The 27,559-nt window shown below is 44.4% G+C and overlaps 2 protein-coding genes across 5 annotated transcripts in view; both read left to right on the top strand.

Moving 5' to 3' along the window:
* The first annotated feature begins 2,713 nt into the window (after positions 1-2,713).
* Positions 2,714-8,906, top strand: cfap300 (cilia and flagella associated protein 300). Of its 2 annotated transcripts, XM_042309679.1 has the most exons (8): positions 2,714-2,871; positions 3,075-3,156; positions 3,251-3,320; positions 3,757-3,792; positions 5,907-6,064; positions 6,268-6,431; positions 7,605-7,671; positions 8,235-8,906. In XM_042309679.1, exons 1-8 carry the CDS (start codon positions 2,777-2,779, stop codon positions 8,364-8,366), a joined length of 804 nt encoding a protein of 267 aa, XP_042165613.1. In that variant the 5' UTR covers positions 2,714-2,776; the 3' UTR covers positions 8,367-8,906. The 2 variants fall into 2 exon arrangements, with proteins under 2 accessions (XP_042165613.1, XP_024261507.2); XM_024405739.2 differs by lacking the exon at positions 3,757-3,792.
* An 11,309-nt stretch (positions 8,907-20,215) lies between these two features.
* LOC112235683 (transcriptional coactivator YAP1) overlaps positions 20,216-27,559 on the top strand; it is a 50,894-nt gene continuing 43,550 nt past the window's right edge. For 2 of the 3 annotated variants that reach the window (XM_042309396.1, XM_042309398.1), the window contains exon 1: positions 20,216-21,031. In XM_042309396.1, the coding sequence (XP_042165330.1) occupies positions 20,822-21,031 (210 nt within the window). In that variant the 5' untranslated portion in view covers positions 20,216-20,821. The remainder of the gene's footprint in view (positions 21,032-27,559) is intronic. The other variant, XM_042309397.1, reaches the window with a different exon arrangement.

A 27,559-nucleotide genomic window follows, 5' to 3' on the forward strand; every position in this document is an offset into this window, starting at 1 on the left:
CCGCCTAGCCCAGATCAGGCAACACACTGACAAGGACGAACACCTACAGTCACTGAAGTCCATGGCTCTCGCAGGTTGGCCACTCCGTGAAAGAGGAGACACCTTTCACAGTGAGAGAATACTGGACCTTTCGAAATGACATCAGTGTGCAAAATGGCGTCTTGTTCAGAGGTCAGAAGGTCATTATTCCCAAATCACTACGTCCAGAGGTGCTTACCCGCATACACTCCAGTCACGTTGGAGGTGACGCATGCTACCGCCAGGCTCGTGAAACATTATACTGGCCAAACATGCAAGCAGAAATTAAAGACTTTGTCAGCAACTGTACCACATGCAACGAGTACGCTCATGAACAGCAAAAGGAAACCATGATGTCACACGAACTGCCCACAAGGGCCTGGCAAATCGTCAGCATGGACTTATTCAGCCATAGACAAAAGGACTATCTGCTCATCGTTGATCACTACTTTGACTTTTGGGAAATTGAACTGCTCCCTGACTTGTCTGCAGAGATGGTCATAAAGCGCTGCAAGGCGCAGTTTGCAAGGCAAGGTCAGCCTGACAAGGTAATCACGGACAATCCCTCTAGTGGTGTGGGGGCTGTGCTTTGGCAAAGTGGGTGGGGTTATATCCTTCCTGTTTGGCCCTGTCTGGGGGTGTCCTCGGATGGGGCCACAGTGTCTCCTGACCCCTCCTGTCTCAGCCTCCAGTATTTATGCTGCAGTAGTTAATGTGTCGGGGGGCTAGGGTCAGTTTGTTATATCTGGAGTACCTCTCCTGTCCTATTCGGTGTCCTGTGTGAATCTAAGTGTGCGTTCTCTAATTCTCCCTTTCTCTCTCTCTCTCTCTCTCTCTCTCTCTCTCTCTCTCTCTCTCTCTCGGAGGACCTGAGCCCTAGGACCATGCCCCAGGACTACCTGACATGATGACTCCTTGCTGTCCCCAGTCCACCTGGCCGTGCTGCTGCTCCAGTTTCAACTGTTCTGCCTTATTATTATACGACCATGCTGGTCATTTATGAACATTTGAACATCTTGGCCATGTTCTGTTATAATCTCCACCCGGCACAGCCCGAAGAGGACTGGCCACCCCACATAGCCTGGTTCCTCTCTAGGTTTCTTCCTAGGTTTTGGCCTTTCTAGGGAGTTTTTCCTAGCCACCGTGCTTCTACACCTGCATTGCTTGCTGTTTGGAGTTTTAGGCTGGGTTTCTGTACAGCACTTTGAGATATCAGCTGATGTACGAAGGAATATATAAATACATTTGATTTGATTTGATTTGACAATGGCCCACAATTCACTGCACAGTTCAAGCGTTTTGCCTCAGAATGGGAGTTTGACCACGTGACCTCCTCTCCAAGACACACAAAAGCAAATGGCAAGGCAGAGTCAGCTGTCAAGATTGCAAAAAACCTGTTAAGCAGGGCCTTGCGTGACAGCAACGACCCATGGAAAGCGATCTTACAGTGGAGGAACACACCCACTTAAAACATGGACAGCAGCCCAGCACAACGCCTTCTGTCCAGACGTCTGAAGACTACCATCCCCGTAGCTAACAAGCTACTTGAGCCCTGCGTCATGGTTGGCATCACGGACAAACTGCGCCACAGAAAGCAGCTCAGTGCTTCTACCGGACTGCTCGAGACCTACCAGAGCTGGATGTGGGTGAAACGATAAGGATGAAACCGCTGCCGGGAGACCACACAGGACTTTGGAGGCTGGGCACATGCCAGCAGAGAGTTGCACCACGTTCTTACCTGGTGGATGTTGGTGGCTCCCTCTATCGTCGCAATCAGGTGGATCTGCGCGTAGCAGAGCAGACAAACCAGAACACGCCATACACTCACCTAGATGAGCTGGATCACAGTCCAGGCCAAAGGGTAAGGGGTGCAGAATTGAGACATGAGCCAACTGAAGGTGAGGCTTCTACCCCACCAAGCTCTCCAGCTCGTGGCCCTAATCCTACTCCTGTCAGAGCCAATACTTACTCACGGGTGGGCCGGCTGTGCAAGCCACCGGACAGGCTTACTCTGTAAGCAAGAGATTGTTAACTTGTGCTCTGTTAATTTAAAAAATAAATAAAAGGAAGATGACCCTAACCCTAACCCTACAACTGAAGTAAAAAGAAAATGTCATGCTTTTTCAATTGTTATAACTTGACTGTTAAGAACATAATGTTAAGCCGTTATGTTTGCACTTTCTATTGAAAAGGATGATGTTACAGAGTCTAGTTGATAGGTTTTCGACTAGCCGGACTTGTGGCCATGGGCGGGGTTAGGCACCCTTTTCCTCTGGGTCAGCCTCAGCCCTCTCTGGCCCTCTCCCCCATATCACTGGGGTTGGGAGCTGGCTGGCTGTAGATGCGCCCCCTGGTACCCCCCTCCCCTCCCCCTTCAGCCCACACAGTAACTGGGTTAGAGAGTTAATGTCACCTGTAATTGCACACTGGACAGATGTAATGAACACATGTAACAATGACCATAACAAGCGTTCTAATCACCTGTAAATACACACTGGACAGGTGTAATGAATATATGTAAAAATGACCATAACAAGCGTTCTAATCACCTGTAAATGCACACTGGGCAGGTGTAATGAACACATGTAAAAATTACATTTTGAAAAATGTTAATTACAAGTGTTAAGACGAATTCCATGTAGGACGATCTGAACATTTTGGCTTTCCATAGCGCCAGAGAATTTACGAACGCGCCTTTTGGTTGAGCGGGGTTCCGTCGCCATGGTGACCAATAGACATCAACAACACGACGGTCGACATGGCATCTGAGACTAAGTTTTCCTTCAACCTCCTCCCAACCAAGACATTTTCCTTCCTTCAGGACAAAAGCACGCTACAACTACTCATGAAATGGTTACGTTATAGATCTTATGGTTTTGTGTCATTTATTTATCTATGTTTATAGCTAGTTAGCTATAGTTATCAACATCATCCTAGCTAGCTACTGTTACTAACGTTAGCCGACCAGCTATGTAGACAAGACAAACTAGCTAGGTATATCAGTGTGTCAGTTCTCTAGTGAAACCAGCTAATGGATTTGTGTGTGTGTGTGTCAGGTCCATGCTAGGGCGCATCTCAGCCCAGGCCTTCAGCTTTGACCAGAACTTCTACCCATACAACAGCCACGACTTTACTCTGGTGAGTTAACGTACACACACACACACGTTTGTTTCCAGGCACTGCACCTTGTAAAGTTCCAATAGTAATGTCTGTGTGTGTGTGTGTGTGTCAGAGTTTCTTCAGAGACCCCTGTGTGCTGACCAACCTCAGGAAGATGGAGGCTGGAGCCTGGGTTACTCTGGGTATGTCATGTCACCTCTATCACCTCTACCCAGTTAGCAATCCGAAGGCCTGTGTCCCTCCAGAGTGGTCGCAGGCTGTGCAATAGTTTTTTTTGCCAATTGCCTCATTCATGGGGTGATATGACACTTTGTCAAGCAGCAGCCTTGCTCCTGCCAGTCACGTGCCGTTTTCCTCATGCAGCCTACCGTCCCTCTCCCAACCCGCTACACTACAGCTGCCAATCGGGGGCAAGATGCTTTTTCAGCGTCAAGCCAGTGGCGTGCATACTCCCTGTCACCACTTATTTGGATCTATTTGTATTATTTAAGATACGTTGGATGCCATGTTCATTTGAAAAACAGTTGGGGATTTCCTATAAGTATTTATAAATACTGTAAATTAGTGTGTGTGTGTGTGTCTGTGTGTGTGTCTGTGTGTGTGTGTGTAAAATATCAGATAGTGAGGGCCAGTCCTGGTTACCTGGATCAACAGGTGACAAAAATAAATAGTCAAATCAAATTAAATGTTTTATTGACAGGCTTCTCACACAGTAAAATGGCAACAAAAGTGACATAGTAAAGGAATCAAAGTGACATTGTAAATATAATAAAACTAAATCAAGTACAGAAACATGCAGATCAAAGAAAATAAGTTAACTTAGATAGCCTTTAGGCATCTATACTGAACAAAAATATAAACTCAACATGACAATTTCAACAATTTCATGACTTACAGTTCATATAAGGAAATAGGGCAATTGAAATCAATTAGGCCCTAATCTATGAAAAATGGCTACCAAGACTATTGCTGATGCCTTGCCTGTTTGATGGCTCGTCAGAGGTCGTAGTGTAATTTCTTATAATTGTCCCGCTCCTTGAAAGCGGCAGCTCTAACCGATTGGTCAGTGCGGATGCTGCCTGCAATCCATGGCTTCTGGTTGGGGTATGTATGTACGGTTGTTGTGGAGACAATGTTGTCGATGAACTTATTAATGAAGGAGACTGGTGTAAATATTATCGGATGAATTCTGGAACATATTCCAGTCTGTGCTAGCAAAACAGTCCTGTAGCTTAGCAACCGCTTCATCGGGCCACTTCCGGTACATCCTGTTTGAGTTTTTGCTTGTAAGCAGGAATCAGGAGGATAGCGTTAGGGTCTGATTTGCTAAAGGGAAGGCGAGGGAGGGCCTTGTATGCGTTTCTGTGTGTGGAGTAAAGGTGATCTAGAGTTAATGGCAAAGAAGGGGGCCGAGTGATAAATGGCAGATATGTGAGGGCAGAACTAATACACAGGCTCTGACCTCTCACTAAGGGATGGCCAGATGGTGAACTACAAAGCATAAAATGGCCACCCCTACAAGAACTACAGATCCCAAACTAGTCGACCGCCAAAAACGTCAATACCCAGAAGCAAAGGGAACGCTAGCAAGGTGGGGCAGACCCACATATTACGGGTCAAGCCACACCAGGAAGAGAGAGAGAGCAAGGAGCTGTGGACCTGTGAACCATTGAGAAAGAGGAAGTGATAATATATCTGATGGATTTACCGTGTATGACCTGGACTGTTTGGACTTACCTGTTGGCGGTTTTGGACCCTGATCTACCGAGAACCCGATTTGTGTACCGAACCCTGCTGTCCTCGACCACGCCTGCGGCCTGGGGGTTCTAGAAACAAACATTCGGGCACTGTCCTGTTCGAAAGAGCTCTCTCTGGTGTGATCTTGTTGTCGGCCTTCCACTTAATTTGTTTACAAACTCTCCTAACCCTGAAGAGAATCGTCACATGTTTTTTCGCTTCCAGTTGCACAGGTTACATGCTGGTAAAAATGAGGTAAAACAGATTTCAGTGTTCTGCAATAAAATCACTGGCCATGAGAAATGCTGCATCTGAATGTGTATTTCCTTGTTTGCTTATGGCCCTGTACAGCTCATTGAGTCCTGACTTAGTGCCAGCATCAGTTTTTGGTAGTAAATAGACCACTATGAAAAATATATCTGAACTCTCTCGGTAAATAGTATGGTCTGCAGCTTATCATGAGGTATTCTAACTCAGACGAGCAAAATCTTGAGACTTTCTTAACATTAGCTATTGTTAACAAAGACACACCCCTCCCTTTCTAGCCTTACCCGAGTCTGCCGTCTGGTCTTGACGATCTTGATGATGCATAGAAAAACTATCAAGTTGTACATCCATGCCCTCGTTCAGCCACGGCTCCAAGAAACGGAGGATATTACCGTTTTTCAGGTGTCGTTGATAAGATAGTCTGGAACGGAGCTCACCCAGTTTGTTCTCCAGTGACTGCACATTTGCCAACAAAACAGTGGTGGGGTAGATGGACGTAGTCTTGTCTTGTCGTGGCCCTTCTTGCCTCTTTGGAGTCCGGGGTAAGCCGAACGGCCAGAGCTGCCAACTTATTGAAGCAGAAATCTTCATCTAAATTGAGGTTAGTGATCGCTGTTCTGATGTCCAGAAGCTGTTTTCAGTCATAGGTAATGATGGCAGAGACGTTATGTAAAAAAAGTTAAGATCAGTGTAAAAAAAACACGAAATAGCAGAATTGGTCAGGAGCCCGTCTTCCATCAGTACAGTGTGTGTGTGTGTTCCAGAGGGTGAGGTGGTGTGTGTACAGGCAGAGGTAGTGCCGTGCAGTAAGGTCAGTATGGAGATGTTTGACCCTCTCTACTCCAGTGGAATCATCACATCCTCTGGACACATCACCAAATGTTTCCATGACACACACCCTGACTACGACCTACTGAGACAGGTAACATATGCACACAATACACACACACCTTCACAAACACACACACACATTAACGCTATTTATGCAACTTAATAGTCTTTATGCTCCTATTATGCTATCATAATGTCGTGTGTGTGTGTGTGTGTGTGTGTGTGTGTGTGTGTGTGTGTGTGTGTGTGTGTGTGTGTGTGTGTGTGTGTGTGTGTGTGTGTGTGTGTGTGTAGATGTTGCAGGAGGATGGCAGTGAGGAGTATGGAGTGATGGAGAGGAGAGAGTTCCTGTTCCTAGTGTTTAAACACATGACTCTGGGAGGAGAGCTGTGTCAGTATGAAGATACCATCAACCCCTACATAGACACCACCAGAACCATTTATAGGGATCTGGTCAGGTATGCAGACACAGTACACCACACCATACTCACACCATACACCCCAACATACACTACAACATACACCCCAACATACACCACACATACACCATGCACCACACATACCATACACCCACACAATACACCACACTGTACACCACACCATACACCACACCATACTCACACACCGTACACCACTCCGTACACCATGCCATACACCACACCGTACTCAAACACCGTACACCACACCATACTCAAACACCGTACACCACACCCTACACCCACACCATACACCACACCGTACACCATACCATAAACCCACAACGTACAACACAATGTACTCACACACCGTGCACCACACCGTACACCACACCATACACCACACATACACCCACACACCGTACACCACACCATCACACCACACTGTACACCACACCATACACACACATACACCCACACCATACACCACACTGTACACCACACCATACACCCACACCATACACCACACTGTACACCACACCATACACCCACACCATACACCACACTGTACACCACACCATACACCCACACATCATACACCACACCATACTCACACACCGTACACCACACCATATACCCACACATCATACACCACACCATACTCACCACACCATACACACCATACCGTATACCATACACCACAGCATAAACACACCACACTGTATACTAATATACCACACCGTACACCACACCATACACCGTACACATGCACCATACACCACACCATACACCATACCTTAAACACACACCATACACTACGCACACACACCATACCATATACCGTACACCACAGCATAAATACACACCATACCGTATACCATCCACCATGCCATACACCACACCACACTGTATACCAATATACCACACCATACACACCACAACGTATACCATACACCATTCCATACACCACACCATACACACACCACACCATAAACATACACCACACACACACACCATACCATACACCCACACTCACACCATACCATAAACATACACCGTACAGCACACAAACACACACACATACACACACCATATATATACACAAACACACCCTAAACACACACCATACACACACATACACTGCACTATACACACACACACCACACCATACACCCCTGCACTAGTAGATGGTGTCTGTGATGCTTTGTGTTCCAGTGTTCAGAAGAATCCAGAGAGCAAGGAGATCAGTGTGGTTTCCACTGTCATCAAAGTCTCTGCTTTGGTAACATTATATTATTATTACTGCTATTGAAATATAATTATTATCAAACACCATTGTAAATGCAACCTATATATTAATGTTGATTTATTTTCCCTTTTGTACTTTAACTATTTGCACATCATTAAAACACTGGGGCGGCAGGGTAGCCTAGTGGTTAGAGTGTTGGACTAGTAACTGAAAGGTTGGACCGAAAGGTTGGAAGTTCGAATCCCCGAGCTGACAAGGTACAAATCTGTCGTTCTGCCCCTGAACAGGCAGTTCACTGTTCCTAGGCCGTCATTGAAAATAAGAGTTTGTTGTTAACTGACTTGCCTAGTAAAATAAAGGTAAAAAAATAAATATAGACATATAACACATTTGAAATGTCTCTATTCTTTTGTGTAATGAGTGTAATGTTTACTGTTCAGTTTTTATTGTTTATTTCCCTTTTGTTCATTATCTATTTCACTTGCTTTGGCAATGTAAACATATGTTTCCCATGCCAATAAAGCCCTTAAATTGAAATTATATTGAAATTGGGAGAGAGAGACTCTCAGCCGTATCTTATCCTGTGTTCTCTTTAGGATGCATCCGGTGTGTGTTACCCAGCCAGAGAAGAAGAGGATCAGTCATTCTCCTACCTCATAGTGGACCCCTTCAGAAGACATGTCTATGTGTTCTACCACTGTTATGGAGTAGGCGCCTTCACACTGTAACATACACACACACCAATCCAATGTTTTGGACAATCTGGTAGGGGGAGTGAATGAGTTCCTACTTCAGGGAGAATGAGGAGAAGCTGAGTTGGTCGATTGTCTCAGTAAGTGGCCTGCTAGGATGGACTGTTCCGTCTACAACTACTGTCGGACTGTTCCGTCGACAACTACTGTCTGACTGTTCCGTCTACAACTACTGTCGGACTGTTCCGTCGACAACTACTGTCTGACTGTTGCGTCTACAGCTACTGTCGGACTGTTCCGTCTACAACTACTGTCGGACTGTTGCGTCTACAGCTACTGTCGGACTGTTCCGTCTACAACTACAGTCGGACTGTTCCGTCTACAGCTACAGTTGGACTGTTCCGTCTACAACTACTCTCAGACTGTTCTGTCTACAACTACTCTCAGACTGTTCCGTCTACAACTACTCTCTGACTGTTCCGTCTACAACTACAGTCGGACTGTTCCGTCTACAACTACAGTCGGACTGTTCCGTCTACAACTACTCTCTGACTGTTCCGTCTACAACTACAGTCGGACTGTTCCGTCTACAACTACAGTCGGACTGTTCCGTCTACAGCTACTGTCTGACTGTTGCTGTCTACTACTCTCAGAGTCTACTCAGACTGTTCCGTCTCTGACTGTTCCGACTGTTCTACAACTACAGTCGGACTGTTCCGTCTACAGCTACAGTTGGACTGTTCCGTCTACAACTACTGTTCAGACTGTTCTGTCTCAGACTGTTCAACTACAGTCGTCTACAACTACTCTCAGACTGTTCTGTCTACAACTACTCTCAGACAACTGACTGTTCTCTCTGACTGTACAACTACAGTCGGACTGTTCCGTCTACAACTACAGTCGGACAACACAGTCGGACTGTTCTGTTCAGTCGGACTGTTCCGTCTACAACTACAGTCGGACTGTTCCGTCTACAGCTACTGTCTGACTGTTCCGTCTACAACTACTGTCTGACTGTTCCAATACTCCAGATGTAATGCAACTCTACACACTATTGATGGTCTTGTCCTTTTGTGTTTATCAATAAAATCATTGTTTTGAAAATGTTATTTCTATCAATGATTTTATTTGTATATAATGTCTATATATCTATGACTCTCCTCTCCACTGACCCTGCTGAGAGAGAGAACTTTACAGCTAGTTAGGATGTCACTTTGGATTGGATTGATATACCAGTCATTTTTTAATCTTTATTTATCTAGGCAAGTCAGTTAAGAACATATTTTTATTTACAATGACGGCCTACCCCGGCCAATCCCTAACCCAGATGACGCTGGGCCAATTGTGCGCCGCCCTATGGGACTCCCAATCACGGCCGGTTGTGATACAGCCTGGAATCGAACCAGGGTCTGTAGTGACGCCTCTTCTATAATATAGTATAATAAGTATGTTCCCTCTAATTCTCTCAGGACTACCTGGCCTGTTGACTCCTTGCTGTCCCCAGTCCACCTGGTCATGCTGCTACTCCAGTTTCAACTGTTCTGCCTGCGGCTATGGAACCCTGACCTGTTCACCGGACGTGCTACTTTGTCTCGAACCTGCTGTTTTCGACTCTCTCTCTACCGCACCTGCTGTCTCAAACTCTGAATGCTCGGCTATGAAAAGCTAACTGACCTTAGCACTCCCGACAACCACTGTGATTATTATTATTTCACTCTGCTGGTCATCTATGAACGTTTGAACATCTTGGCCATGTACTGTTATAATCGAAACCCGGCACAGCCAGAAGAGGACTGGACAGCCAGAAGAGCATGGTTCCTCTCTAGGTTTCTTCTTAGGTTCCTGCCTTCTTGGAAGTTTTTCCTAGCCACTATGCTTCTACATCTGCATTGCTTGCTGTTTGGGGTTTTAGGCTGTCTTTCTGTACAGCACTTTGTGAAAGGGCATTATAAATACATTTGATTGATTGACTGTTCTGAGGAAAAAAGGGGGTACAACTCAATATTAGGAAGGTATTAATAACTGTGGATTAAGTTTTACTTTGCACATAAAGTGCCTACAATTTCTGTGGCCCCGCGGAAATCGAATTAACATAATAAAAACATCTCCATCAAAATGTGTCTGTTTAAACTAGAGATCGCCCTTCCGCGTCTGTGGTGAAAGGTGACAGAGTTAGAGCGGTGTGTATCAGACCATGAGACATCCCACCTGTGGTGAAAGGTGACAGAGTTTGAGCGGTGTGTATCACACCATGAGACATCCCATCTGTGGTGAAAGGTGACAGAGTTTGAGCGGTGTGTATCACACCATGAGACATCCCATCTGTGGTGAAAGGTGACAGAGTTTGAGCGGTGTGTATCAGACCATGAGACATCCCATCTGTGGTGAAAGGTGACAGAGTTTGAGCGGTGTGTATCACACCATGAGACATCCCATCTGTGGTGAAAGGTGACAGAGTTTGAGCGGTGTGTATCACCATGAGACATCCCATCTGTGGTGAAAGGTGACAGAGTTAGAATGCTGTTTGACAGACCATGAGACATCCCATCTGTGGTGAAAGGTGACAGAGCTAGAGCGGTGTGTATCAGACCGTGGTTCCCAAACTTATTATAGTCCAGACCCCTTCAAACATTCAACCTCCAGCTGTACCCCCTCTAGCACCAGGTCAGCGCACTCTCAAATGTTGTTTTTTGCCATCATTGTAAGCCTGCCACACACACACACTATACAATACATTCATTAAACATAAGAATGAGTGTGAGTTTTTGTCACAACCCGGTTCTTGAGAAGTGACAAAGAGCTCTTATAGGACCAGGGCACAAATAATCAGTGCGATTTGCCAAGGCAGGATACTCTGAGCGAAGCCTAATCCAGAAATCTGGCAAGGCTTCTGATTAAATTCTATTTTCACAGAACCACTTGTTGCAATTTTGATGAGGCTCTCTTGTTCAGATATCGGTAAGTGGACTGGGCATGAAAGGGATAACGAATCCAGTTGTTTGTGTCATCCGTTTCAGGAAAGTACCTGCATAATTGCACACACAACTCACTGAGGTGCTTCGCTATATCACATTTGACATTGTCTGTAAGCTTGAGTTCATTTGCACACAAAATATCATACAATGATGGAAAGACCTGTGTGTTGTCCTTGTTAATGCAGACAGAGAAGAGCTCCAACTTCTTAATCATAGCCTCAATTTTGTCAAGCACATTGAATATGGTTGTGGAGAGTCCCTGTAATCCTAGATTCAGATCATTCAGGCGAGAAAAAACATCACCCAGATAGACCAGTCGTGTGAGAAACTCGTCATCATGCAAGCGGACAGATAAGTGAAAGTCATGGTCAGTAAAGAAAACTTTAAGCTTGTCTCTCAATTTAAAACAACGTGTCAATACTTTGTCCCTTGATAACCAGTGCACTTCTTTCTGTATGTTATAAAAGCGTTACGTGGTCGCTGCTCATATCATTGCATAGTGCAGAAAATACAGGAGAGTTCAGGGGCCTTGCTTTAACAAAGTTAACCATTTTCACTGTAGTGTCCAAAATGTCTTTAAAGTGGTCAGGCATTCCCTTGGCAGCAAGAGCCTCTCTGTGGATGCTGCAGTGTATCAAGGTGGCGTCGGGAGAAACTGCTTGCATGCGCGTTATCACTCCACTATGTCTCCCTGTCATAGCTTTTGCGCCATCAGTACAGATACCAACACATCTCGACCACCAAAGCCCATTTAATACAGAAGGGTTTGTACGAGAAGGCTCGAGCTTTGACATTGAGGGTGTGTGTGTGCATGAGCAAAGCCTCTCTCGAAAAAGGCTAGCTAGAGAGCAACGCTCAGCTCTTGCAACGGTTAAAAGGCATTAAATTAGGAGTCAAAGAGGAACAAGAAAAGTAGGAGCAACGAGCATCAGACAGGGATCCAGACGTCAGTCTGACGCAAAGGAAAAGTAGTAGTGGAGAAGGATGGAGACACGAGGAACAAGGAGTCCGACAGTGACAGTAGTTAGGGTTCCATTCAGTTGGCGACAGATTTTCAAGCAAATATTCTAAAATCTGCAGAAAACAATATGCGCATTTTCCCACCAGAGATATTTCCATCAAATTGACTTAAAAGGCTGTGAGTGATGACAAAGTGCACATGAAAATACAGAATAAAACATTTAGTTAAATGGGTTTCCATTGCTTTTTCAACTCAACAGATGGTCTTCTCACCAAAATGGGGTGTTATATAGCGAGTCTGCCCATACTGGCATTGACACATGCACTCTAGCCAACAGCTCAAATCAAATCAAATGTTATTGGTCACATACACATGGTTAGCAGATGTTAATGCCAGTGTAGCAAAATGCTTGTGCTTCTAGTTCCGACAGTGCAGTAATATCTAACAAGTAATCTAACAATTTCACAACAACTACCTTACACACACATCTAAAGGAATGGAATAAGAATATGTACATATAAATATATGGATGAGCGATGGCCAAGTGGCCAGAGGTGCAATAGATGGTATAAAATACAGTGTATACATAAGAGATGAGTAATGTAAGATATGTAAACATTATTAAAATGGCATTATTAAAGTCACTAGTGATCCATTTATTAAAGTGGCCAATGATTTGAGTCTGCATGTAGGCAGCAGCCTCTCTGTGTTAGTAATGGCTGTTTAACAGTCTGATGGCCTTGAGATAGAAGCTGTTTTTCAGCATCTCGGTCCCAGTTTTGATGCACCTTTACTGACCTCGCCTTCTGGATGGTAGCGTGGTGAACAGGCAGTGGCTTGGGTGGTTGTTGTCCTTGATGATCTTTTTGGACTCCCTGTGACATCGGGTGCTGTAGGTGTCCTGGAGGGCAGGTAGTTTTCCCCCGGTGATGCGTTATGCAGACCACACCACCCTCTGGAGAGCCTTGCGGTTGAGGTCGGTGCAGTTTCCGTACCAGGCGGTGATACCACCAGACAGGATGCTTTCAATTGTGCATCTATAAAGGTTTTTTTTGACAAGCCAAATTTCTTGTACCTCCTGAGGTTGAAGAGACGCTGTTGCGTCTTCTTCACCACACTGTCTGTGTGGGTGGACCATTTCAGTTTGTCTGTGATGTGTACGCAGAGGAACTTAAAACTTTCCACTTTCCACCTTCTCCAGTAATGTCCCATCGATGTGAATAGGGGGGTGCTCCCTCTGCTGTTTCCTGTAGTCCACGATCATTTCCTTTGTCTTGTTGACGTTGAGTGAAAGGTTGTTTTCCTGACACCACACTCCGTGTGCCCTCACCTCCTCCCTGTAGGCTGTCTTGTCATTGTTGGTAATCAAGCCCACTACTGTTGTGTCATCTGCAAACTTGATGATTGAGTTGGATGTGTGCTTGGCCACACAATCATGGGTGAACAGGGAGTACAGGAGGGGGCTGAGCACGCACCCTTGTGGGGCCCCAGTGTTGAAGGTCAGCGAAGTGGAGATGTTGTTTCCTACCTTCACCACCTGGGGGCGGCTCATCAGGAAGTCCAGGACCCAATTGCACAGGGTGGGGTTGAGACCCAGGGCCTCAAGCTTAATGATGAGCTTGGAGGGTACTATGGTGTTGAATGCTAAGCTGTAGTCAATGAACAGCATTCTTACATAGGTATTCCTCTTGTCCAGATGGGATAGGGCAGTGCGCAGTGTGATGGCGATTGCATCATCTGTGGACCTGTTGGGGTGGTATTCGAACTGAAGTGGGTCTAGGGTGTCAGGTAGGGTGGAGGTGATATGAACCTTGACTAGTCTCTAAAAGCACTTCATAATGACAGAAGTGAGTGCTACAGGGCGATAATCATTAAGCTCAGTTATCTTTGCCTTCTTGTGTACAGGAACAATAGTGGACATCTTTAAACTTGTGGGGACAGCAGACTGGGATAGGGAGAGATTGAATATGTCCAGAAACACACCAGCCAGCTGGTCTGCGCATGCTCTGAGGACGTGGCTAGGGATGCCGTCTGGGCCAGCAGCCTTGCGAGGGTTAACACGTTTAAATGTTTTACTCACGCCGGCCACGGAGAAGGAGAGGGGGGGGGCCCACAGTCCCTGTTAGCGGGCCTCGTCGGTGGCACTGTATTATCCTCAAAGTGGGCAAAGAAGGTGTCCGCGACGTGGCTGGTTTTCTTTTTGTAGCCCGTGATTGCCTGTAGACCCTGCCACATATGTCTAGTGTCTGAGCCGTTGAATTGCACTCCACTTTGTACCTCTACTGATATTTCGCTTTTTTTATTGCCTTACGGAGGGAATAACTACACTGTTTGTATTTGGCCATATTCTCAGTCATGCTTTCAGTTTGGCACAAATGTTGCCATCCGTCCACGGTTTCTGGTTAGGGAGGTTTTAATAGTGGGTACAACATCTCCAATGCTCTTCTTTATAAACTCACTCACAGAGTCAGCGTATAAATCAATGTTATTCTCTGAGCCCAGAACATTTCCTAGTCCGCGTGATCAAAACAAACAGCTCGAAATAAAGTGTGGATGTTATGATGGACAAAGAGCAAGATTATTTTGATTTGTCTAACGCCAGTCAAACATCGATGATCATGTCACCAGAATAAGACCTTAATATTTATTGGAAAGGAGCATCAAGCTCATCATCTTGCACTTTCACCACCCTGTGAAGTTCATCAGAACCAACCCAGACAGGAAGATCTCGTCAGTGACTCAACCCACTCAAGTGACGCACCCCTCCTAGGGACGGCATGAAAGAGCACCAGTAAGCCAGTGACTCAACCCCTGTAATAGGGTTAGAGGCAGAGAATCCAAGTGGAGAGAGGGGAACTGGCCAGGCAGAGACAGCAAGGGCGGTTCGTTGCTTCAGAGCCTTTCCGTTCATCTTCACACTCCTGGGCCAGACTACACTCAATCATATGACACACTGAAGAGATGAGTCTTCAGTAAAGACTTAAAGGTTGAGACCGAGTCTGCGTCTCTCACATGGGTTGGCAGACCATTCCATAAAAATGGAGCTCTATAGGAGAAAGCCCTGCCTCCAGCTGTTTGCTTAGAAATTCTAGGGACAATTACGAGGCCTGCGTCTTGTGACCGTAGCGTACGTGTAGGTATGTACGGCAGGACCAAATCAGAGAGATAGGTAGGAGCAAGCCCATGTAATGCTTTGTAAAACCTTGAAATCAGCCCTTGCCTTAACAGGAAGCCAGTGTAGGGAGGCTAGCACTGGAGTAATATGATCACATTTTTTGGTTCTAGTCAGGATCCTAGCAGCCGTATTTAGCACTAACTGAAGTTTATTTAGTGCTTTATTCGCGTAGCCAGAAAGTAGAGCATTGCGGTAGTCTAACCTAGAAGTAACAAAAGCATGGATTAATCTTTCTGCATCATTTTTGGACAGAAAGTTTCTGATTTTTGCAATGTTACGTAGATGGAAAAAATCTGTCCTTGAAACAGTCTTGATATGTTCGTCAAAAGAGAGATCAGGGTCCAGAGTAACGCCGAGGTCCTTCACAGTTTTATTTGAGACGACTGTACAACCACTAAGATTAATTGTCAGATCCAACAGAAGATCTCTTTGTTTCTTGGGACCTAGAACAAGCATCTCTGTTTTGTCCGAGTTTAAAAGTAGAAAGTTTGCAGCCATCCACTTCCTTATGTCTGAAACACAGGTTTCTAGCAAGGGCAATTTTGGGGCTTCACCATGTTTCATTGAAATGTACAGCTGTGTGTCATCCGCATAGCAGTGAAAGTTAAGATTATGTTCTCGAATGACATCCCCAAGAGGTAAAATATATAGTGAAAACAATAGTGGTCCTAAAACGGAACCTTGAGGAACACTGAAATTTACAGTTGACTAGTCAGAGGACAAACCGTTCACAGAGACAAACTGATATCTTTCCGACAGATAAGATCTAAACCAGGCCAGAACTTGTCCATGTAGACCAATTTGGCTTTCTAATCTCTCCAAAAGAATGTGGTGATCGATGGTATCAAAAGCAGCACTAAGGTCTAGGAGCACGAGGACAGATGCAGAGCTTCGGTCAGACGCCATTAAAAGGTAATTTATCACCTTCACAAGTGCAGTCTCAGTGTTATGATGGGGTCTAAAACCAGACTGAAGCATTTCGTATACATTGTATGTCTTCGGGAAGGCAGCTTTTTCTAAAATTTTTGTGAGTGCCACTTTTAGTGAGTTTGGTACACATCCGGTGGATAGAGAGACGTTTATTATGTTCAACATAGGAGGGCCAAGCACAGGAAGCAGCTTTTTCAGTAGTTTAGTTGGAATAGGGTCCAGTATGCAGCTTGAAGGTTTAGAGGCCATGATTATTTTCATCATTGTGTGAAGAGATATAAAACACTTGAGTGTCTCTCTTGATCCTAGGTCCTGGCAGAGTTGTGCAGACTCAGGACAACTGAGCTTTGAAGGAATACGCTGATTTAAAGAGGAGCCTGTAATTTGCTTTCTAATAATCATGATCTTTTCCTCAAAGAAGTTCATGAATTTATTACTGCTGAAGTGAAAGCAATCCTCACTTGGGGAATGCTGCTTTTTAGTTAGCTTTGCGACAGTATAAAAAAATCAATTTTGGATTGTTCTTATTTTCCTCAATTAAGTGGGAAAAATAGGATGATCGAGCAGCAGTAAGGGCTCTTCGATACTGCACGGTACTGTCTTTCCAAGCTCGTCGGAAGACTTTCAGTTTGGTGTGGCACCAATTTTCTGGAATCTTGCGTCAGAGCTCAGGTATTTTCTGTATACCAGGGAGCTAGTTTCTTATGACAAATGTTTTTAGTTTTTAGGGGTGCAACTGCATCTAGGGTATTGTGCAAGATTTGAGTTCCTCAGTTAGGTGGTTAACTGATTTTTGTCCTCTGACGTCCTTGGGTAGGCAGAGGGAGTCTGGAAGGGCATCAAGGAATCTTTGTGTTGTCTGAGAATTTATAGCATGACTTTTGATGCTCCTTGGTTGGGGTCTGAGCAGATTATTTGTTGTGATTGCAAACGTAATAAAATGGTGGTCCGATAGTCCAGGATTATGAGGAACATATTAAGATCCACAACATTTATTCCATGGGACAAAACTAGGTCCAGAGTATGACTGTGACAGTGAGTAGGTCCAGAGACATGTTGGACAAAACCCACTGAGTTGATGATGGCTCCGAAAGCCTTTTGGAGTGGGTCTGTGGACTTTTCCATGTGAATATTAAAATCACCAAAAATGTGAATATTATCTGCTATGACTACAAGGTCCGAAAGGAATTCAGGGAACTCAGTGAGGAACGCTGTATTTGGCCCAGGAGGCCTGTAAACAGTAGCTATAAAAAGTGATTGAGTAGGTTGCATACATTTCATGACTAGAAGCTCAAAAGACGAAAACGTCATTTTTTGTGTGTAAATTGAAATTTGCTATCGTAAATATTAGCAACACCTCCGCCTTTGTGGGATGCACGGGGGATATGGTCACTAGTATAACCAGGAGGAGAGGCCTCATTTAACACAGTAAATTCATCAGGCTTAAGCCATGTTTCAGTCAGGCCAATCACATCAAGATTATGATCAGTGATTAGTTCATTGACTATAACTGCCTTTGAAGTGAGGGATCTAACATTAAGTAGCTCTATTTTGAGACGTGAGGTATCACGATCTCTTTCAATAATGACAGGAATGGAAGAGGTCTTTATCCTAGTGAGATTGCTAAGGCGAACACCGCCATGTTTAGTTTTGCCCAACCCAGGTCGAGGCACAGACACGGTCTCAATGGGGATAGCTGAGCTGACTACACTGACTGTGCTAGTGGCAGACTCCACTAAGCTGGCAGGCTGGCTAACAGCCTGCTGCCTGGCCTGCACCCAATTTCATTGTGGAGCTAGAGGAGTTAGCCCTGTCTATGTTGGTAGATAAGATGAGAGCACCCCTCCATCTAGGATGGAGATGGAGTCCGTCACTCCTCAGCAGGCCAGGCTTGGTCCTGTTTGTGGGTGAGTCCCAGAAAGAGGGCCAATTATCTACAAATTCTATATTTTGGGAGGGACAGAAAACAGTTTTCAACCAGCGAATGAGTTGTGAGACTCTGCTGTAGAGCTCATCACTCCCCCTAACTGGGAGGGGGCCAGAGGATGAAGTACCTGAGGTAGTAGGTGTGGTGAAGATCTCTGATGAAGTACCTGATGTGGTAGGTGTGGTGAAAATCTCTGATGAAGTACCTGAGGTGGTAGGTGTGGTGAAGATCTCTGATGAAGTACCTGATGTGGCAGGTGTGGTGAAGATCTCTGAAGTATGTGAGGTCGCAGGTGTGGTGAAAATCAATGATCAAGATAACAATTAATCTGGTCCAGTAGGAGTGACATTTTTGGAGAAATTGGACCCCCGCCTTTAGGTTGACCCATATGTGGTTTTGGGTGGGGTGAAGAAGGAGTTGGGTACTGTTCAATCAGTGAAAGTAACCAAAAGTGGACTTGTGATTATTTTTTGTGTTTCTTCCGCCCAGAGGGAGCGGGCGCTACGTGCCACACGACTGGGGAGAAGACCTGTTACTTGCTTTGCTCTTAGGAAGCTAAGTAGGGTTGGTCCTGGTCAGTCCCTGGATGGGAGACCAGATGCTGCTGGAAGTGGTGTTGGAGGGCCAGTAGGAGGCACTCTTTCCTCTGGTCTAAAAAAGATCCCAATGCCCGAGGGCAGTGATTGGGGACACTGCCCTGTGTAGGGTGCCGTCTTTCGGATGGGACGTTAAACAGGTGTCCTGACTCTCTGCGGTCATTAAAGATCCCATGGCACTAATCGTAAGAGTAGGGGTGTTAACCCCGGTGTCCTGGCTAAATTCCCAATCTGGCCATTAAACCATCACGGTCACCTAATAATCCCCAGTTTACAATTGGCTCATTCATCCCCCTCCTCTCCCCTGTAACTATTCCCCAGGTTGTTGCTGTAAATGAGAATGTGTTCTCAGTCAACTTACCTGGTAAAATAACAGATAAATAAACAGGGCACCATTGAAAGGAGTGATTACTGTGGTGGTGGTGGGAAGGGTGGAGATGGATCAACTAAAGTTGAAGATTACCTGTGTCTGTGACGTCTGCCTTCTGGTGCGACTAGGCCCGGTGGCGAGCATGGTGAAACAGCAGAGTCACAAAATGTAAATAAAAAGCAACACAATAAAATAACAATAACAAGGCTATTGTTAGGATATATCCATTTTCCTGAAATATCCTAGATCTCTCTTTCTTGTTCCGAACCCACTACCTTGTTTCAGGTGCCAAGCTTATGGTGATGTTGCAACAGGAGGGAGATTCCTAAATGTGAGAAGTTTCCAGGAGGGCATGAGACAAAGGAATGTGTAGTTTTGGCAAAAGAAGCGGAATGTGTTAACTGTAAGGGTGCCCATGTTGCTGGGGTGTGGTGAGAGAGAGACAGGTTGAGGTTGCCAGTGTCAGAGTAGTACAGAGGGTTTTGTATGCTGAGGCAGTGAAGAAAGTAGAGGAAGGGTGAGGGATCCTAAGAGGCTCCCAGTGAATAGTAGACCTTTTGCATTCATTGCCATGGTTATCAACTGTACCGCAGAAATGGAATATCAATCACAGAAAATAGTTTTGTGGTGGCAGCTGCAGAGAAGTACTTGGGTTTATGGCATTTTACTGCAGAGGAGTGACAGGGAGTGTTGAATTGTAGTGTACAGTCATCCCAGGCTGTTGGCCTGGTGGTGAAGGGTCAGAAAGGGTCAAAGTAGTGGAATGGGGTGGTGTTTTTTAAAATGTATTTATAAGTGAAGGGTTAGTTGGCAGGGTAATTGTTTTCCTTTTTATTTTGTTTCACGGTGTACTGATTTACACTCCAGTGGAAGAAGAAGAAGAAATAAAGGAGACATTGCCCTCTGCTGGGAGCCTTTAACCATAGACTGTAAAAATAACCTTGTAACCCCGCCTCTCACTGGTCACATGAGACTCTAAGGCTGTAGCCTGTCCTATCGACAGTTTGGAACAACTTTGGAAAACTGAGATTTATTACCATGTAAACACCTATTTTTCACCAAATGAAACTATGTAGAGGACTTAATTTCGGACAGTATGCAGAAATCACATTTGGGAGTAGCTGGGACGGTTTTCGAGTCCAGCGGTTGAAGAAAAGCGATCATCAGACGAAGTTTCTGTAGGGGAAAAAAGTTGAGTGCAACTCGTCTGTCTGAGGTTTGTGGGACGGGCCGTCTGGCTGGCTGGATGCGTGTTTTCAGCGCCGAGGAGTTTGGAAATTCACGAAGGAAACTAACATAACTATTTAATTTGATGGTGCAGGATAATAATGTTTTGCCAGTTTATTAAATAACGAATTACACAAAACACTATAAGAACTTTCAAAATTAAAATCCACAAAAACAAATTAAACTACAAAGAATATCCGTTCTTTGTAGTCAGTTTAGGGGTCGTCTTCCATTTAACTCTGAGCCATTTCTCGTTTTGGAATCATTCGTTATCATTCATAATTAACTGTTCAGTTGTTTTAATTGGACGCATCACCTCTGGAAGGCAACATGGACGCGCGACAGGGTCAGTGCGCGCCCCCAGTGGGGCAGCAGATCGTGCACGTCCGCGGGGACTCCCAGACGGATCTGGAGGCTCTGTTTAACTCCGTGATGAACCCTAAAACCTCCGCCCTGCCCCCCTCCTCTCTGCCTATGAGGATGAGGAAACTTCCAGACTCCTTCTTCAGACAGCCGGATCCCCGATCACACTCCAGACAGGTAGGTAACCCGCCTCACACACGCACACACACTCCAGACGTGGTAGGTAACACACTATTATGGTATTTATCCAAACAAGAGATGGCTACTAGAGGGCTGCTGCTAGAGGCTACACACAGTTGGGAGGATATGAGGTGTTCAGAGGCTATGCTTCAGTGCAGGACAGGCTCATCATGGATGGATGGTGTTGGAGAACAGCCCAACTTTTCCACTGAGGACAGGATTTGATTTGGAAGACAAACAACTAAAGAGCTAAGAATGAGTTTGTTCCCAGCAAGGATTAAAATCACATTGATGTGAATTTATTTGATTGTTTATGTGATTGACTGTATTCAGTAATGAGGGCAACTTTAGTTTTAGAAGTGGGTGGGGGGGGTAACCAGACAGGGGGTCTTGGGGTCCTCCCCCACAATTTCTTTGGTATCTGAAGCACACTTCCTGCATTTTGCATTTCTATACAATCCATTATGACCCATGGCTCTTCTAGCTGTCTCTATTTAGAACAAACAAAAGTAAGCAAAAACGCCCACAATCATCAAACTAGGTAAGAGATCGTTATTAAATATGTTTAAGTGATTGATAAGACTGAACTAGATCAAAGGAAAGTAATAATCAATATTGTGTCGTACATTTAATCAATAGCCTAACATGTGAACAGCTCTTTAAAAAGTACAAAGATCTTTTATTGTTTGTCTTTATTAAGACATCCTCTATCAAATTTCAGCCAACCACCTGCATGCCCGACCCGCACCAGTCCAGTCAATAACTAAATTCTCTCCCCGGCCCCCACCAGTCTAGTCAATAACTGAATTCTCTCCCTGACCAGTCTAGTCAATACCTCAACTCCCTCCCTGACCAGTCTAGTCAATAACTAAATTCTCTCCCCGGCCCCCACCAGTCTAGTCAATAACTGAATTCTCTCCCTGACCAGTCTAGTCAATACCTCAACTCCCTCCCTGACCAGTCTAGTCAATAACTAAATTCTCTCCCCGGCCCCCCCACCAGTCTAGTCAATAACTGACCAATTCTCTCCCTGACCAGTCTAGTCATTACCTCAACTCCCTCCCTGACCAGTCTAGTCAATAACTAAATTCTCTCCCCGGCCCCCACCAGTCTAGTCAATAACTGAATTCTCTCCCGGCCCCCACCAGTCTAGTCAATAACTGAATTCTCTCCCTGACCAGTCTAGTCATTACCTCAACTCCCTCCCTGACCAGTCTAGTCAATAACTAAATTCTCTCCTCGGCCCCCACCAGTCTAATCAAAACTCAACTTTTGTCCCCCACCAGTCTAGTCAATAACTCAACTCCCTTCCCGACCAGTCTAGTCAATACCGCAACTCCCTCCCCGACCCCCACCAGTCTAGTCAAAACTCAACTTTCTCCCAACACAATTTCTTTCACACTTGATGTATTATTTTATTCCCAAGGGAAATGTTTGGAAACACACAGAAACGCATAGACCTACACATATACAGTACCAGTCAAAAGTTTGGACACAACCACTGGTTGATGCTTATTTATAAAACCCTCTATCTGAGATATCTCCTGCAGCCTTCATTCTCCACATACAACACCCGTTCTGCCAGTCACCTTCTGTTAAAGGTCCCCAAAGCAAACACATCCCTGGGTCGCTCCTCTTTTCAGTTCGCTGCAGGTAGCGACTGGAACGGGCTGCAACAAACACTCAAACTGGACAGTTTTATCTCAATATCTTCATTCAAAGACTCAATCATGGACATTCTTACTGACAATTGTCTGTTTTGCGTGATGTACTGTTGTCTCTACCTTCTTGCCCTTTGTGCTGTTGTCTGTGCCCAATAATGTTTGTACCATGTTGTGATGCTACCATGCTGTGTTGTCATGTTGTGTTGCTACCATGTTATGTTGTCTTAGGTCTCTCTTTATGTAGTGTTGTGTCGCTCTTGTTGTGATGTGTGTTTTGTCCTATATTTATATTGTATTTATTTTAATTTTAATCCCAGGCCCCCGTCCCCACAGGAGGCCTTTTGGTAGGCTGTCATTGTAAATAATAAATTGTTCTTAACTGTCTTGCCTAGTTAAAAAATAAAAATGTCACTGTAACCTGCAACTTCAATTAAATGGAAGAAAAACCTACTCATTCAAAGGTTTTTCTTTCTTTTTACTATTTTCTACATTTTAGAATATTAGTGAAAACAAACTATGAAATAACACATGGAATCATGTAGTAACCAAAAAAGTGTTAAATAAAACAAAATATATTTGAGATTCTTCAAATAGCCACCCTTTGCCTTGATGACAGCTTTGCACACTCTTGGCATTCTCTCAAACAGCTTCACCTGGAGAGCTTGTCCAACAGTCTTGAAGGAGTTCCCACATATGCTGAGCACCTGTTGGCTGCTTTTCCTTTACTCTGCGTTCCAACTCATCCCAAACCATCTCAATTGGGTTGAGGTCGGGTGATTGTGGAGGCCAGGTCATCTGATGCAGCACTCCATCACTCCCATCCGGGCTAGGCCGTCATTCACACTGTGACAGTAGTTTTGATTTAGAATGGAATATTATCATGCACCTTTATCGAAACCGGGGCAGCGGGAAAAAATACATGTCATCTATGCAGTTAAATAGCGAATGCCAGGCAGGCTATACTCCTGCGGTAAAGATTAGCAATGTGCTTAATATTAGGAAAGTTAAGAAATAAATATAGTAGGCCCAGTGACGACTTAGCAAAAATAATAATACAAAATAAAATAATTATATACACTGCCGTTCAAAAGTTTGGGGTCACTTTGAAATGTCCTTGTTTTTGAACGAAAAGCAACAAAAAAAATCAATTTAAAAACGTCAAATTGATCAGAAATACAGTGTAGACATTGATAATTAGAGGTCGACCGATTAATCGGAATGGCCGATTAATTAGGGCCGATTTGACGTTTTCATAACAATCGGAAATCGGTATATTTGGACACCAATTTGGCAATTTTTTAAATATATTTTTTTACACCTTAATTTAACTAGGCAAGTCAGTTAAGAACACATTCTTATTTTCAATGATGGCCTAGGAACTGTGGGTTAACTGCCTTGTTCAGGGGCAGAATGGCAGATTTTCACCTTGTCAGCTCGGGGGATCCAATCTTGCAACCTTACAGTTAACTAGTCCAACGCTATAACCACCTGCCTCTCGTTGCACTCCTGTAACGTGAATGCAGTAAGCCAAGGTAAGTTGCTAGCTAGCATTAAACTTAATTTATAAAAAACAATCAATCAATAAATCATAATCACTAGTTTAACTACACATGGTTGATGATATTACTAGTTTATCTAGCGTGTCCGGACATTGCATATAATCTGACTGAGCATACAAGTATCTGACTGAGCGGTGGTAGGCAGCAGCAGGCTCGTAAGCATTCATTCAAACAGCACTTTCGTGCGTTTAGCCAGCAGCTCTTCGTTGTGCGTCAAGCATTGCGCTGTTTATGACTTCAAGCCTATCAACTCCCGAGATGAGGCTGGTGTAACCAATGTGAAATGGTTAGCAGGGTGCGCGCTAATAGCATTTCAAACGTCACTCGCTCTGAGACATGGAGTGGTTGTTCCCCTTGATCTGCATGGGTACCACTGCTTCGAGGGTGGCTGTTGTCGTTGTGTTGCTGGTTCGAGCCTAGGGAGGAGTGAGGAGAGGGACGGAAGCTATACTGTTACACTGGCAATACTAAAGTGCCTATAAGAACATCCAATAGTCAAAGGTTAATGAAATACAAAAAGGTATAGAGGGAAATAGTCCTATAATTCCTATAATAACTACAATCTAAAACTTCTTACCTGGGAATATTGAAGACTCATGTTAAAAGGAACCACCAGCTTTCATATGTTCTCATGTTCTGAGCAAGGAACTTAAACGTTAGCTTTCTTACATGGCACATATTGCACTTTTACTTTCTTCCCCAACACTTTGTTTTTGCATTATTTAAACCAAATTGAACATGTTTCATTATTTACGAGGCTACATTTATTTTATTGATGTATTATATTAAGTTAAAATAAGTGTGCATTCAGTATTGTTGTAATTGTCATTATTACATATAAGTGTAAAAAAAAATCATCCGATTAATCGGTATCGGTATCAGCGTTGAAAAATCATAATCGGTTGATAATTTTGTAAATTACTATTGTAGCTAGAAACGGCAGATTTTCAATGGAATATCTACATAGGCGTACAGAGGCCCATTATCAAACCAACACTCCTGTGTTCCAATGGCACGTTGTGTTAGCTAATCCAAGTTTATAATTTTAAAAGGCTAATTGATCATTAGAAAACCCTTTTGAGGCCTCACGGGTGGCGCAGTGTTTAAGGGCGCTGTACTGCAGTGCCAGCTGTGCCACCAGAGACTCTGGGTTTGCGCCCAGGCTCTGTTGCGACCGGGAGGTCCGTGGGGCGACGCACAATTGGCCCAGCGTTGTCCGGGTTAGGGAGGGCATGGCCGGTAGGGATATCCTTGACTCATCGCGCACCAGCGACTTCTGTGGTGGGCCGGGCGCAGTGCACGCTAACCAAGGTTGCCAGGTGCACAGTGTTTCCTCCGACACATTGGTGAGGCTGGCTTCCGGGTTGGATGCGCGATGTGTTAAGAAGCAGTGCGGCAGTGCGCATGACTTTCAACCTTTGTCTCTCCCGTGCCCGTACGGGAGTTGTAGTAATGAGACAAGATAGTAGCTACTAAACAATTGGATATCACGAATTTGGGGAGAAAAAAGGGGTAAAAATAAAGAACCCTTTTGAAATTATGTTAGCACACCTGAAAACTATTGTTCTGATTTAAAGAAGCAATAAAACTGTCCTTCTTTGGACTAGTTGAGTATCTGGAGCATCAGCATTTGTGAAACTCGTCAATCTATTCTTGTTATGAGAAATGAAGGATATTCCATTTGAGAAATTGCCAAGAAACGGAAGATCTCATACAATGCCATGTACTACTCCCGTCACAGAACAGCGCAAACTGTCTCTAACCAGAATAGAAAGAAGAGTGGGAGGCCCCGGTGCACAATTGGGCAAGAGGACAAGTACATTAGAGTGTCTAGTTTGAGAAACAGATGCCTCACAAGTCCTCAACTGACAGCTTCATTAAATAGTACCCTCAAAACACCAGTCTCAACGTCAACAGTGAAGAGGCGACTCCGGGATGCTGGCCTTCCAGCCAGAGTTCCTCTGTCCATTGTCTGTGTTCTTTTGCCCATCTTAATCTTCCCTTTTTTGTTGGCCAGTCTGAGATATGGCTTTTTCTTTGCAACTCTGTCTAGAAGGCCAGGTGGAAAACTCCTGCTCAGCTGCAGCCCTGCCGACCCCGCTGGAACACTCAGCTCCGACCCCGCTGGAACACGCAGCGACTAAAAACAATAGAACATTTTAATTGTTTGTGTAAATAAATGTTTAAACACAACTTGAATGCTTTTGGTTTACTCTTTTCAAACTAGGGAATACTAATTACATACCTGGATAATCCGGTGCATGTTGAATGTCCGTGACCCCCTCCACCTCCGTCACTACTCCGCTCAGGAGGGATTCCCCTATAATACCGGCAAGTCGCTCATCAAGGGGGTTGAGCTCCGTTGTCCCCTTTCCCCCTCCCGTGGCACAAACACCCCTGTCTGTGTAAGAGGCTATACGCCTTATTGGCCTCTACTTTTATGTCAGACCACTTATTTTATTTCTGAGAGGGTCCGACCTTCTGAGCCATCAGCGTTCACAGCGTCCGCCACATGCTGCCCCTCTTTTTTAATTTTTAAAAATATTTTATTTTTGCATTTTCCAATTAAGAACATTCAAAACAAAAGTGAAAAGATATTAGACAACGAAAGGACAGTGACAGTAACAGACGAGCGTAACAAAAATAAATAATAATAATTATACAATAAGAAAAAAAATAATAACGAGACATTGGATCATCTGCCGTAGGCTACATATTATACATTACGTGTGAAACATTATGTGAGGATTATATAGAGATTCAATCAATGAGATGTGGGGGGAGATTCTCCATATAGTCAATAAAAGGTTGCCAAATTCTGTAAAATTTCTTTAACTTATTCCTCAAGCAGTAAGTGATTTTCTCCAAAGGGATACAACTATTAACTTCCGATAGCCACATTGCAACTGGCAGGGAGGAATCCAATTTCCATTTCAAGGCAATACATTTCTTGGCTTGTCGAGAGAGGAAAAAAATGCTGCGGGAACTGGGATAGGGAGAGATTGAAACAGATATAGAAATCTGGGCAGGACATTCATTTTAATTACATTGATTCTACCCAGTAGACTGAGAGGTAAGTCCATCCATTTACAAAGGTCAACCTCTACCTTTTGCAACAAACTGGCCAGATTGAGTTTATAGAGGTTGTTCAGATTACCATCCACCATTATGCCCAAATATGTAAAGCCCATAGGCGACCATCTAAAAGGAAACTTGTGCTTGATGGTATGATGGTCAAAGACCGACAACGGTAAGATTGGGCTTTTATCCAAATTGACCTTATATCCAGAGAAATAACTATA

The sequence above is a fragment of the Oncorhynchus tshawytscha genome, linkage group LG30 (assembly GCF_018296145.1).
Source record: "Oncorhynchus tshawytscha isolate Ot180627B linkage group LG30, Otsh_v2.0, whole genome shotgun sequence".
In the NCBI taxonomy this organism is placed as follows: domain Eukaryota; kingdom Metazoa; phylum Chordata; class Actinopteri; order Salmoniformes; family Salmonidae; genus Oncorhynchus; species Oncorhynchus tshawytscha.

Bases quoted from the DNA above. Each gene is read 5' to 3' on its own strand.
- cfap300 (XM_042309679.1), top strand. From the start codon at position 2,777: ATGGCATCTGAGACTAAGTTTTCCTTCAACCTCCTCCCAACCAAGACA. The intron at 6,065-6,267 runs GTAACATATGCA...GTGTGTGTGTAG, and splicing joins ACTACGACCTACTGAGACAG to ATGTTGCAGGAGGATGGCAG. The intron at 7,672-8,234 runs GTAACATTATAT...TGTTCTCTTTAG, and splicing joins TCATCAAAGTCTCTGCTTTG to GATGCATCCGGTGTGTGTTA.